The sequence below is a fragment of the Salvia hispanica genome, chromosome 4 (assembly GCF_023119035.1).
Source record: "Salvia hispanica cultivar TCC Black 2014 chromosome 4, UniMelb_Shisp_WGS_1.0, whole genome shotgun sequence".
NCBI lineage: Eukaryota > Viridiplantae > Streptophyta > Magnoliopsida > Lamiales > Lamiaceae > Salvia > Salvia hispanica.
Genome location: NC_062968.1, coordinates 49,107,019 through 49,120,363, shown reverse-complemented (window position 1 = coordinate 49,120,363; position 13,345 = coordinate 49,107,019). Strand labels below are relative to the sequence as shown.

Here is a 13,345-nt window from a genome sequence, read left to right as displayed (position 1 = left end):
CGTGAAATGTAGTAGGGGTGAGCATCGATTCGATTTTTCTTTGCCAAAATCAAAGTATATCTGAAAATTTGATTTTTTTTCAACTAAAATAAAATCGATCGAAACAGAAATTCAAATAAAACCAAACCAGAAAAATAGAAGAAAATCAGACAATAAAATTGAACCAAACCAACAAACAGAAATTGTGTAGCAATATCCACAAAACTGAAAATTTCAAAAATCAAATAATTACAAATACTCCTGTGTTACATATTACTCTCTCAACTCTAATTTCTAACTAAGGGACACACTTTCTTTTTTAATTTCTATTATCAAAATAGATGGAATATTTTTATTTTTGAAAACTCTCTTTTTATTTAATATATTCAACGAACTTTTCTCTCTTGAATCAAAATATTCAACTTTCTCTTCATTTAATACCAACATCTATATTTTTTCTCTCTATTTAAACATATTAATCAATAATTTAATTCTAAAATCAAGTAACAGCTAAGAAATGTGTCTAAGAAATGTGTCAAGAAACAAATAAGATACCTGTTGCAACATGTGTCCAACATGTGTCCAACTATGTGTAAAATATATGTCCAACTATGATACTCCCTCAAAATAAAGTACTCCTAAGATACAGTGATCTTTGACCATTAGTATAATTAATTAGTATAATTAATTGGGATTTTAATAGAATTGAGTAAAAGTCATAAAGTTCTTGTTGACAGTTGACATAATGCTTATTGGTAGACTACCATAATATTTTAAATAATTTTCTTTTATAGTGATGTCAAAATTACGCAAATCTTATGCAAATTAATGTACTATAAAAGTCGCTGTTAATAATTTTAAATTTTTAATTATCTGAGTACAAATTTGTAGTAATAAATTTTGGAAATATAGTCCCCACTTATCTTTATTTATTTATTGTCCGGCCCCGATTTGTGAATTTATAGATTATTATTTTCTTTGTTTCTTTTTTTTCTTCTTTTTTTTTGTTAAAGAATGAACTATATATATAGTCCTTGAACTTTGCATGTTGTATATTTACGGACCCTAGAAAAAAAATAATTTGTGAAGCCCTTGGACGTTGATGTATTTATATTTTAGAAGTTTTACTTTTTCGTTACCAAAATGCACCTCAACGCACGAAAATCATTTTTATACATTTTCACATTTCAAATATATCATATATGAGTATTTAAAAATAGAGTAGTGATCTAGGGAAACCACTACTTAAATGTATAACTAGAAAACACGAATTTAGTTCACTATAAAGAGGGATTTAGTTCACTACACAAAGAAGTGAACTAAAACACCATTACATTGAACTAAATCCTTCACGGAGTAAATATTTCACTATAATGGTATTTTGATTCACTCCTTGTTTTCAAATTCATATAGTGAACTAAAATGCTCATATAGTGAACTAGATCGTTTTGATCTAATGGCTGAAATTTGTTATGCACTTAATACTAGTTATATTTTGATTATCTACCATTAAAAATATACCTAAATATCATACTTAATAGATATTCATAGTACAAAACAGAGATTTTCGGATGGATTTGGGCACATAATTCCACTCGGCTGGGTGATTTTCGGTGGCATGTTAATTGCTCACCAAATTACACTATATACATAGGGATCATATCCAAAGGTCGGGATTCCAAACTCAATACACCAGCTTCCTTTATTTTCCTAATTTTCTAGTACTTATTTTTTCATTATTACTCATTTCTTTATGATTGAGCCTAGAACATGGATAAAAGATTCACATCACTATATATTATTATGTGAACAAATCAAAAGTAGTAAACCAAACTCAAAATCAGAGCATAGCAAAAGCATTCCATTTCCATGGGAGGTGCTCAACCAACTTCCGATGAGGTTGTTCATGACGGCAAACCTCCTCCTCTCGCCGCCGCTGCCGAAACGGAACTAGACGCCGGTGCACAATTTGTCCTCAAATCCAGGGGTGATCGATCACACAAATTTGATCATTTCTGCAATATTTTGATCTTATCTTCATCCCTTTGAGAGTTAAGATGGTAGGTTGAGATTGAGTAGTTTTTTTTCTTTTTTTAATTTAAAAAAAATAATTGTAGGATCGTGGATTCACTGCGGGTACCATTTGTCGACGTCGATCGTAGCTCCGGCGTTGTTGAGCCTTCCATTTGCGTTTGGTTCATTGGGATGGACGGCTGGGATTTTATGCCTGATGATCGGAGCGCTGGTGACATTCTACGCTTATAACTTGCTGTCTCTGGTGCTGGAACACAATGCTCAATTGGGCCACCGCCACCTCCGATTTCGAGATATGGCCAATCACACCTTAGGTATCTCTCTCTTTCTCTATCTGCAATCTTTATCTATCTATATCTATTTAATTAATGCATATAGGTATGATTATAAGACTACACAATTCATGTGTTAGGTGTATACAATATTTATTCTGTTTGACATTAACCAATTTAGATGAGTTGATTGCAATAGTTTTACCGTGAACAACATGAGAATTTCTTAATTCAATTTGTCTCCCACATCCTTTATACTAAGTCAATTTTAGCAGCTTACTTTCCGCATTAATGAATGCATTAATCATTACTCCTACTCCCTTTGTTCCCGTATAGTTGAATCATTTTTCTATTTTGAGAAGTTTCCTTATAGTTAAGTTATTACTGCTATATATGGTAACACTTTTTCTCATTATTATTTTATTTATTTTCTATTCTATTCTATTTTCTCTTGGTACTTTTTTCTCTCTCTTATTTTTTTTTTATCTATTTATTTAACATATCAAACATTTATTTTTTAAATTTCGTGACAAAAAATTTTACCTCAACTAGAACATAGAAAATAGAAGGTTTACCGTTCCAGCCTGTACGGAGTAGGATGGCAACCAAATTTTAAAATTAAATTGGTTAATTGGTGATGACGATTTATGGTGCTGATTCCCACTGAAATTTTCATAAATTAATATCTGAATTAAAATATTATGATTGAATTTTATTGTCAGTCATAAATCAGGTTCTGTTACAATTAATATGCATGGAGTCGTCTAAATATAAAATACAAATCCAATCAAATATATAGCCGACACTTTTAGCTATTTAATTTTTGTTAGGAATTAAATTGATGGAAAATGATGAGGAGAAACGTGGAGCGGATCTGTAGTCAGAGCCGTATAGAGATCGATTTTAAAAAATTTATTGCTGGTCCAGAACTTGGACTTTTCCCCATAAAATGTTTTATCTTATGTGTGTCTATTTTAATAATGTCTATGTATTATATGGAAAGATCGTATACTATTTTAACCCTAAATATTTGGGGACGTTCTAAATTGTTTATATTTAGAAATTTGAAAATTTGGAAGTTTTAAGTTTTAACCTTAGAAATTTGGGCCCGGTTCAAATGATTTATGGACTAAAGTTCATTTTTAATGGTTATTTTATAATTTTAGTTCAAAATATTATCATTTGGATCTTTGATCTCGAATAAATTAAACGGCTCGATAATGGTCCTTTTTTACACTCCTTTAGGATATTTAGAAGTTTTCTTGTGAGTTGTGACTAAAGTTCTAATTTTCGCATTATGGAAAGGGGTTCAAATACATTGTCACATGTAGAGTTCTCGAAAAAGATAAACAAACTCAACATGTGACAAATATTATCTCTTATTCGTTTGTCTTTTCAAAAACTCAGACATGTAAAATGTATATGAATCTATCTCTACAATGCCAAAATTACATTGTATTACATGATTAACCATCTTATCTCTACTCTCATCCTAGATTCCCATGACTAATCTAATCCTAGACAACCCTAATTTTGGCTTTATCCCCTATCATATCTAACTTATAGGAGTATCACTGTGTCTATCAAATCGAATGTCAGCTTGAAGTTTATATTTCTCATAAAACTATATACTACCTCTATTATACTATTCCTGCGAGATAGGTTGAAATGGCGATAAAATGTCAAAGGCGATCATCTGAATGAAAAAAATAAAATAAAAAAGTAGTCCATATCTTTTTGAAGATTAAAAGGAAATGTGAATTGATTAACAGGAGCAAGGTGGGGCAAATATTACGTTGGACCAATTCAATTTCTGGTATGCTATGGTGCTGTGGTTGGGTGTACGCTTTTGGGAGGACAGTGCATCAAGGTCATTTCCCACTCTTCCACATTAATCTACTTTTCAATTATTATCGCATTAATAATTTAGATAAGTCAAATGAACTATACCCATCATGATAATTATTTTTGCAGTCTATATTAATAAAATATTCACTTTATGTTTTAACTCAGCTGGCCTGGAATTCCATTGTAGTAAAACCTTAAATGAATATAACGAATCTATATCTATATTACCGTAAAATCAAAATGCAAGAAGTGACATTCTGTATAGTGTACATAGGATTTTTTGCATCTAGTAATTGGGATTAATCTTGATTTTTTTAGGCTATATACTTGCTGTCAAAACCCGAAGGAAACATGAAACTCTACGAATTTGTGATAATATTTGGTGGGCTAATGCTTATTTTAGCTCAAATCCCATCTTTTCATTCGTTGAGACATGTCAACTTGGTTTCTTTGGTACTATCCCTCACCTACAGTGCATGTGCTACTGCTGGTTCTGTATATATTGGTGAGTGTTACTTTTTCACTTCCATTTCAATTATCACATCATTTTTATTTGGAATTCTTACTATTATTAGCTGATCAAATTTCCAAGGGACCTCATCTAAGGGACCAAGAAAAGATTACTCTTTAAACAGCGACCACGAAACTCGAATTTTTGGTATCTTCAATGCAATGGCCATTATCGCAACCACTTATGGTAATGGGATCATCCCAGAGATACAGGTCATATATATATAATCAAGGATTGGGTTTCAAAAATGAAATACGGGGCCTAACAACATGCAACATTTGTAGGCGACACTAGCGCCTCCTGTGAAGGGGAAGATGTTCAAGGGGCTATGCATTTGCTACGCAGTCGTGTTGACAACTTTCTTCAGTGTTTCCATTTCTGGATATTGGGCATTTGGCAACCTAGCTCAAGGCCTAGTTCTCGCCAACTTCATAGAAGATGGCAAACCGCTGTTGCCCGAATGGTTCATTTTGATGACCAATGCCTTCACAATTCTGCAGTTATCAGCTGTTGCCGTGGTGAGATCACACACTCCTGAAGTATATTTGCGCGCACACATTAAATAAGAAATTCTAAAGCTGAATGTGTGCAGGTGTACTTGCAACCAACAAACGAGATTCTTGAAAGAACATTCGCAGATGCCAAGAAGGGGGAGTTCTCTGCACGCAACGTGGTTCCGAGGCTGATCTCGAGGTCGCTCTCTGTGGCAGTGGCAACCACCATCGCTGCAATGCTCCCCTTTTTTGGGGACATCAATGCACTCATTGGTGCATTTGGCTTCATGCCTCTTGACTTTGTGCTTCCTTTTGTGTTGTTCAACGCAACGTTCAAACCATCGAAAAGGGGGCTTACCTTTTGGGTGAATACTTCCATTGCTGTGGTGTTCTCAGTAATAGGGGTTGTAGCGGCAGTGGCAGCAGTGAGGCAGATCATTCTCGATGCCAAAACATACCGATTGTTTGCCAATGTCTGATCACATGTTTTCTAACTTGTGTTATACATATATAGTAGTTAGTTGATATCAAATATTGCTACTCGATCGTGATTCAATTCAACCAAATGCATAATTAATAAAGCTTTTATCGAGAAAGATTATCCATCTAACCAAGTCAAATAAAGAAGCTGCCCTTGCCACAACATTTGGAGAAGCTTAGAGCTTCTGTCTTATCAATCATGAAGTCATTTCCGTAAATTGATTCACCCCCACAAACCTCTCAACGTGAATAAGAATAAAAATCGTGTTAGTTTCAATAATACAGCAGAGGACAATAAAACCCCAAGACATATGGTATGCATCAAGATAAACAAAATTTGAACTGCAAATCTCAATCAAAATCATTTGGTGTTAAAAGCTAAGCACTAGACAACTTCCTTGGTAAAAATGAGTGCTCACAAAAGCTAATTCGCAGTGATACAATGGCGGATTTCCCTTGTGTTAAAATTGCCATCAATTTCCACAATCCAGAAATTCAACAAAGCGCACTTTAGCACCTATTTCTTCGTTATACCGTTTCTTTAATTAACTTACATGAAGTACTCTACCATTATACCATCTACTATGTTCAAGATAAATACAACATGCGACGTTACTCCATCATATAACTATCAATGAAAGAGGGTTATATGTAAATGCTTCACAACATAACTTTCTCCTGCTCCATTGAATAATTGAATATTCACCTGTTTTATGATGACAAATCTTCACCTTTGGAGCTCCTCACTGAAAGCAGTGATTGTTTGATTGTTCTTCAGAGAGCATAAGCCATTTTGTAACAACTCCACCAAAGATTGGAACAATTATTCCACATGCTTCAACTTCTCACTAGCTTCCAATGAACCCCAAAGGTCTTCCGAGGGAACATGATATTGCTCGTAATATTATACCATAATGAATCAGAATCCAGTCATATAATGGGGAATCCGCAGGAGAGGTTCCTTGGGAAATTGACACTGTTAGATGCATCATTCAAAAGCTCGTCTAAGTGAAGAGCATTTTTAGTTCCTCTATTCGTGCAGTTCGCACTTCTTGGTCAGTTAGAGCACCAGATATCATTCTCTGCTTCCTAGCCTGCACTGCTTCCATTCTCTCCTCAACACTATCCTGCCACATGATGATATTCACATTAGCATATATAACTTGCCCCACAACCAACACCAGCTTCAAGACTTTCAGATATCAAGATTCAGTCTGCAACACATACTAGAGATCCCCATCAACAGCAAATTGTGCCATAAAATACCTTCACAATAAATCGTTTGATTACGACTTTATTAGTTTGTCCAATGCGATGAATCCGCATGACTGCTTGTTCTTCAACTGCTGGATTCCACCATGGATCCTATACAAAGTAAATTATATGCAAGCAAATATAAAATGTCCTTGCATTGATAGTAGCTACTAAGCAAAAAACATAAATGATTCCTCACCTAGCCTTAGAGGCAAATTAATGCAATAATGCATTAGATCTTACAGCTTATACCATAGATAATAGGAGTAGAACATAGGGAAAACATTTTTACATATTTGTCAAAAACTGCATAGGAATCTTAAAATATGCCTGAACCCTTACCATGACGAATGCATTAGATGCTGCAGTGAGATTAATTCCGACTCCACCAGCCTTCAGTGACATGAGTAACACCTGTGAGAAAACAAACGTAAACATGATGATGGTGAGGATCTCAGCTCTTTAACTTGAGGGTAAAAGAAAATACAACAAAATATTAAACAAAATCAAAGAATAGACAGCACACCTTAATGTTAACATCCTCAGAAAACTGTTTTATTACTTTTTCTCGCTGTTGTTGGTTCAGGGTTCCATCTAGTCGAAGGAATGTAATATTACTCCTATGGATAACATAAACAAATCAATCTATAATCAAACCAAGAGAATAACATGGATGAACGTGACTGACCAAAAAGGATAAAGGACATTACAGTAAAATGAAATCCTAGTAAGAGGCTTCTATCGATGTGAATCAATAAATCACAGGGAAGTTTGGTCTTCAGAAGAAAGGGGCAAATCATAATAAAACTGACTAGTTTATGCATGTGAGGGTGTATCAAAATGTATCAGGAAATAGGTACCAATCTTAATTATGCAAGTAATAGCATGGACTTGTGCATGTGTACATACATGAATGGCCACAAAAGTAAAAGTAAGTCCATTATAAATGACTATATTGATGATAAATGCATCTCAAATACACCAGATACTATAAACCAAGAACCTCCAGAAGCAGGTGGCATAAGCCTGAGCCATATGCAATATTAAAATTAAGAAAGTCTGAATAGCTTATTTTCCTGCCAGTTCATTGGCAAGAAGTACCAGAAATTTTTGGTCAAACCGTCAAACCAACAAAGTGTTTCCCAAAATAAAGGTTAGTTTTCTAAAAAACGGATTCAGGACTATATCATGATTTACAAGATTTAAAACTTAAAAATGCAGAGCTTTCCAATTTTATTTCTCAGAGGCTTGTAGGTGAACACATGGTTTTCATATACTAAGTAGATACTCCTCCGCCACCTATTTGCCACCTTTGGACCGGAACGGGTTTAATAATCTGGTTGACTTAGTTGCTGAAAAGTGTCATGAGTGAAATAAGGGTCCCACTTAGTTGGTAGAGTGTGTTGTGAGTAGGTTTTGTGATGGGTCCAACCAACAAAGCATTCTTTGCAAATAATGAGATATAGAAGATTAAAGATTAGTTGTGCATTACAACAAAATGGACATGAAAAATTATTTGTGTACGCATTGAAAAGGAAACTGTAGCAAATAGGTGGTGAATGGAGGGAGTATGAAGAATCTAGGGATGACTGCCATGAAAAAAAGTGGCCAGATTGACTGTAAAATCCCAGGATAGCCATAAAATATCTTCACCTCATGACAAGGAATGGATGATCACAGCATTGACGAAGACGTAAAAGCAATTCCAGTATAGAAGCATAGTTGTGAAGAACCCGGCCTTGCTCCACAAATTGGTTAAACTTTACCTATTGATGCACAAATAAAATATAAGTGAAGCAGCAATACCAAATGTGACTTTGAGACATAAGAGACTTGTACCTTTGATTTTTTAAACAATGCTTCATAAAAATCTTTTTCAGCTTCAGTCAGATTGCAATATACTACTTGAATATCCGCAGGCGGCAAAACTAAAATTGGCCTGCAGACCAATCAAATTTTTAGAAAATCCCAAGCTGTATAAGAAAAGAAGAAATTACTAAAACACAATAACTTCAGGAAACCCACCTGCCTTCTCTATCTGTGCTAGACTTGGTTCTTCTTAGCATAATTGGCTTTAGGATAGATTGAACCAACTTTAATCCCCTCCCATCACCCGCCTCAAAAGGTTTCTGCACAAGCTTATTCCACCTGAAATTGAACAGGCGTGTGTTTATCACCATGGTACTTTATTGAGAATTCACCAGTAACTCATACGCAAAAGAATACAGCTTAACAATAATAACCACATCATAAGTTCATCAACCCAGTAACATGTGAAGCAGTTCAACGATTGAGGCACTCAATAAGTAAGAGCGGGAAGAATGCTTAGCTTAGTTTGTAACATAAGAAAAATAACATAAACCAATTAGTTCTGGTTCCCAGAACAAGGGATTTAAGAGCTAGTCCAGATGAGACCAATTAAGACTGGCCACTTAAAGAGTTGAAATGGCCCAATGAGCAGAGAGGAAGCAATTCTCATAAAAATTTTATTCAACTTCCAGAAATCCCTACCTTCTACAAACGCATGATGCATTATTGGGTTACAGGACCATTAAAAACACATAGAAAGAAACTATTCAGATAACAGACGGGAAACAGGGCATATATGATCTGATTTATCTGGAAAGTTCAATGAAACACGCAGTCAAATAGTAACTGATTAGGGACAGACACATTTAGAACTATAAGATTGTTAAAAACCTTATTAAAACATAAAGACCTACCAAGCCCAGCTTCCCCATGGTTCAATCTTCAAAAATCGAAGTAGACTATAGACATCCTCCAAGCTGTTCTGTTACAAGGAGATACAGTCTGGTACATTACTAGATTGCACAGGTAAGGAAATTTATACAAGTATCTCGACTGAATAAACTAAAGGCATAGTGCAGAAAAAATTATCTACATTTTGACATCAAAGATACTCCAGACCGATGAAGTTCACAACTTCTAGAAAATAAATTCCCTGACAGTAAGCAAACATGCCCCAATACCAGTGTAATAGCAATAGCATAAAAATGAAAACATTAGTTAACGAAATTCCAACTGACATGCCAGGAGGTTTCATCGTTGGAATCTTGAATAAAAAGAACTCAAGCAGCGTAAGCCGTAAGGAATAAAGGAAGAAAAACATATAGAGGAATTGTATTTGTAGATATGATAATACACTGACGTTATTCACTGAGCATGTAGAGGTACCAAAAACCAATAATAATCATTAACCTGGATAGGTGTTCCAGTTAGACACCATCTACGATCGGCAGCAAGGGCAGCAGCAGCAATTGAAATTTGGCTTTTGGGTGATTTTATAGTATGCGCCTCATCAAGCACCACTCTGAACCATCGAACTGAATATAATCCTCCATTCTCTTCAGCACCCTATGAATGAAACTAAAATTAAAATCAAAGAAAAGAAAAGGTATCCTTTGCATACTGTAGGGGTACATAGAAGCAATTTTTTGAGAAACTACACACAATCAAGAATGAAGAGGGGTGGGGGAAAATCTTCGTGGGATAAATCCTATTATTCAAGAAATGTAGAGTACCTCTACTGAAAACTCAGAAGCCAGCACTCCGTATGTAGTTAATACAACATCACTTTGTGCAAGAACTTTTGCATCCTTTGATCTACTTTGCCCATAATGAACATATAGTGACAAAGTCCCAGGCTGCGCATGAGTTTCAATTTCTGTCTAAGAAAGAAAAAAAGCAATATAATCAACATAAGCTTTGTATTCAAACAAATCAGATGGCTAATACTGTTTCACTTTAACCCCTGCACATATCACTAAATACCAACAAGTGAGGCCCATACCTTCCACTGGCCAATAAGTGTCATTGGGCATATAATGAGATTGCCACCACCAACAAGCGGGGCTCTTTTCTTCATAAGCTTCTCAAAACCAGTAAATTTTGAAGATTTTTTCTGAGGTACTGGTGATTTATCAGAACTCAAGTTTGCTTCACAATTGCCATTGGGAGACTGACTGGTAGATGAACAACTCAGAGACCCATCTCTTTCGGAATTTGTGAGAAGGAGAGATAGAGTCATTATAGTCTTCCCAAGTCCCATAGAATCTGCCAAAATCTAGAATTGAATGCTCTGTTCAGATATGTATGTTCCAACAAAAGGAAATGCAGGTATGAATAAAATAGAACAAGTAAAGAGTATCAACATACTCCTCCTCTAGCCATTTGAAGCGTGCTAGGGAATTCAACCGTTGCATCACCTGAAAAGGCATTTATGTATATGACCAAACCCCTCCTACAAACAAATAAAACCAACTGGCAATTAAAATTCAATTATTTAATTGGTAATACTGAGCATATTGCAACTTAATATTATAACATACTTGTCAGCAAGTTGATAAGCATCCCAACATGGGTGCATAGTTGTTGCAGCCTCATCCCCACGGTGTCCCCTCTCAAGTTGGATCATCCAGCTGAGAGCCTGCTTCTGGTAAGGGCGAAGCTCACATAGTAGAGTACTAGGAGGCTCCATTTCCTAAGACATCTTGAATTAAATTATGCAAAGCCTAAGGAGAGCACCACAAAGAGACAACAGAGATCATTGAATGCCCTTACCTCTATTTCAGAGCTGTCAGTTACACCTACAATATTGTCAAGGTCATTCTCAGAAACCGATTCTTCATTTTCATCATTATTTTCGTTGCCAGAAGATGCACTCTTGAATTTATTTATATGTGAGATTGACGGAGGTAAAATAGAGCTTTCCTGTTCAATTGAAACTAACACTATAAATACTTAATTATACATACTTATCTGGTAGAGTTTCTTATAGTACGGTTAGTACCTCAGAATCTAAAGGCCTCTTCCTTGTATACAGATCGCCAGGAGTAAATTCTGCCTAAACCAATGTAAAGGTCAGATTCCAGGAGGAGCTGACATGACATATACACAATTGTTGGCAAAACAAGACTACTTAGTTCTAGGGTTAAATTAATAGTACTACATTATATTATTAAAATTTATAAAAAAACAAATAAAAACTGTCATTTATTTAAGGATAAGAAAGTTCACCTTCTTGAAAGGAATAAGTCCCAACAATTTAAACAAAGTTGGCAGGGGGTGAAGAATTGATTCATCAGCTGAATTACTGGCTACCTTAAGTGACATATGTTGGCTCTTTTGGAACATGGAACTGTTTACGTAAATGCTACACAACCATTAAAAAAAGTGAGCTAATTATTTCGCAGTGTAAATGTAATTGAATAGCAATGGCAACAAGCACACGGTTTAAGTAGTTCATAGAAAATGTGAGTTGGATACAAACTCCCTACACAGTCACCAACTTACCTAATCGACAAAACAACAGAATCCATGATTCCCAGCACAGGAGGAGCAGACTTGCAACATCCCTTAACGCAAACCTTCTTATCCCTTACAAGAGGTAAAAGACACCGGCCCCATTCATTTGGAATACGACCAATCTGCGCCATTCAATCAATATTGTGTCAAATGACAAGTAATATGCCATACTTATCATCAAGATAGCTACTGAACCCTTCTCTTTATTAAATATTAACATTATATAGACATAAGATATTTTCCAAATTTTAGCAAAATAAAACTTTCAAGCATGTAGATACACTAAATGATCTTAGTCGCCACATTATGATAGACCATATTGTAATAGACTTTCAGATAGAAGCATCTCTTTTATAGTAGTACAGTATATTCTTAAGAAGAAGACTCAACATTACCTCTCCACAGGCGCTGGTAGAAAACCTTATAATCTCAGAGCACGTGGCCACCTGGCGGCCTCGCCCACCCCCAATCTTCCCAGGTGAGGGCGTTATCAATTTTTTCTGAGCAGGGAATGTAAAATTCACCTCGTCGCCAGGCTTCAAGGCCCTCCCTTTACAAGTGGACAACCCAGTGACCTCAGCGCTTCCAACAAACCACCACTCACTCCCCCTTTCTTCTAACTTTGCGCTATCAGTACAACCATCCCCCCCACACTGGTTGCTTCCACTTATACTCTTTAAATTCACGTCCGGTCTCGCAGCAGAATCAGAATGATCTAACCGACTAACATTCTGCTTTACAATAGAGTCGACAACAACCGGAGGCTCCGAATTAAGAGTGCTCTCGGACTTCTTGGGGAAATCAGGCTTCCGGAAGCTCTTTGGCGTGTCAAAGATGATATTAATCGCGGCGGTTGGGTCATTGTTGGCCAAGTGGAGGGCTCGAATTATGTCCATGTCGGCAAATTCGCCGCCGACGATGGACCGAACAGTCGAGATGATTTCTTCAGTGGCCTTATTTCCCATCACGAGCGCCAGCAATTGGAATAGAAAATGGAGAAATCAAACATGTAATCACTTGGGTGGTTGTGCAATTGATTAGAACCACGCAGAGACTGATTTTGGGTTTAAAATTTAGAAATTTATGAACCCTAGAATTTTATTATACTTTTTAAAAAGAAATGAGTCCAAGTGGCGGGTTGATTGAAA

At 35.7% G+C, this 13,345-nt stretch overlaps 2 protein-coding genes across 2 annotated transcripts; one reads left to right on the top strand and one right to left on the bottom strand.

Moving 5' to 3' along the window:
- The first annotated feature begins 1,606 nt into the window (after positions 1–1,606).
- On the top strand, positions 1,607–5,681 carry LOC125222299 (GABA transporter 1-like). Its single transcript, XM_048124823.1, has 7 exons — positions 1,607–1,966; positions 2,097–2,327; positions 4,058–4,155; positions 4,452–4,638; positions 4,726–4,856; positions 4,929–5,162; positions 5,237–5,681. The coding sequence occupies exons 1-7, from the start codon at positions 1,849–1,851 to the stop codon at positions 5,615–5,617; spliced, it is 1,380 nt and encodes a 459-aa protein (XP_047980780.1). The 5' UTR covers positions 1,607–1,848; the 3' UTR covers positions 5,618–5,681.
- A 372-nt stretch (positions 5,682–6,053) lies between these two features.
- On the bottom strand, positions 6,054–13,255 carry LOC125221299 (DNA repair protein RAD5A). The gene is made up of 19 exons (XM_048123420.1): positions 12,593–13,255; positions 12,186–12,319; positions 11,910–12,045; positions 11,683–11,736; positions 11,454–11,603; positions 11,222–11,373; positions 11,049–11,133; positions 10,684–10,956; positions 10,415–10,561; positions 10,092–10,247; positions 9,596–9,663; positions 8,898–9,020; positions 8,712–8,811; positions 8,526–8,638; positions 7,876–7,898; positions 7,399–7,514; positions 7,215–7,286; positions 6,885–6,983; positions 6,054–6,745 (listed from the first exon to the last, which is right to left on the bottom strand). The coding sequence occupies exons 1-19, from the start codon at positions 13,160–13,162 to the stop codon at positions 6,623–6,625; spliced, it is 2,694 nt and encodes an 897-aa protein (XP_047979377.1). The 5' UTR covers positions 13,163–13,255; the 3' UTR covers positions 6,054–6,622.
- Positions 13,256–13,345: the final 90 nt, after the last annotated feature.

Coding starts and splice junctions, on each gene's coding strand:
- LOC125221299 (XM_048123420.1), bottom strand. CDS start 13,162: ATGGGAAATAAGGCCACTGAAGAAATCATCTCGACTGTTCGGTCCATC. Junction 11,374..11,453: donor CTGACAGCTCTGAAATAGAG/GTAAGGGCATTC, acceptor AAGATGTCTTAG/GAAATGGAGCCTCCTAGTAC. Junction 7,515..7,875: donor TATGCCACCTGCTTCTGGAG/GTTCTTGGTTTA, acceptor TGATTATAGATT/GATTTGTTTATGTTATCCAT.
- LOC125222299 (XM_048124823.1), top strand. CDS start 1,849: ATGGGAGGTGCTCAACCAACTTCCGATGAGGTTGTTCATGACGGCAAA. Junction 4,639..4,725: donor TGCTGGTTCTGTATATATTG/GTGAGTGTTACT, acceptor CAAATTTCCAAG/GGACCTCATCTAAGGGACCA. Junction 5,163..5,236: donor AGTTATCAGCTGTTGCCGTG/GTGAGATCACAC, acceptor GAATGTGTGCAG/GTGTACTTGCAACCAACAAA.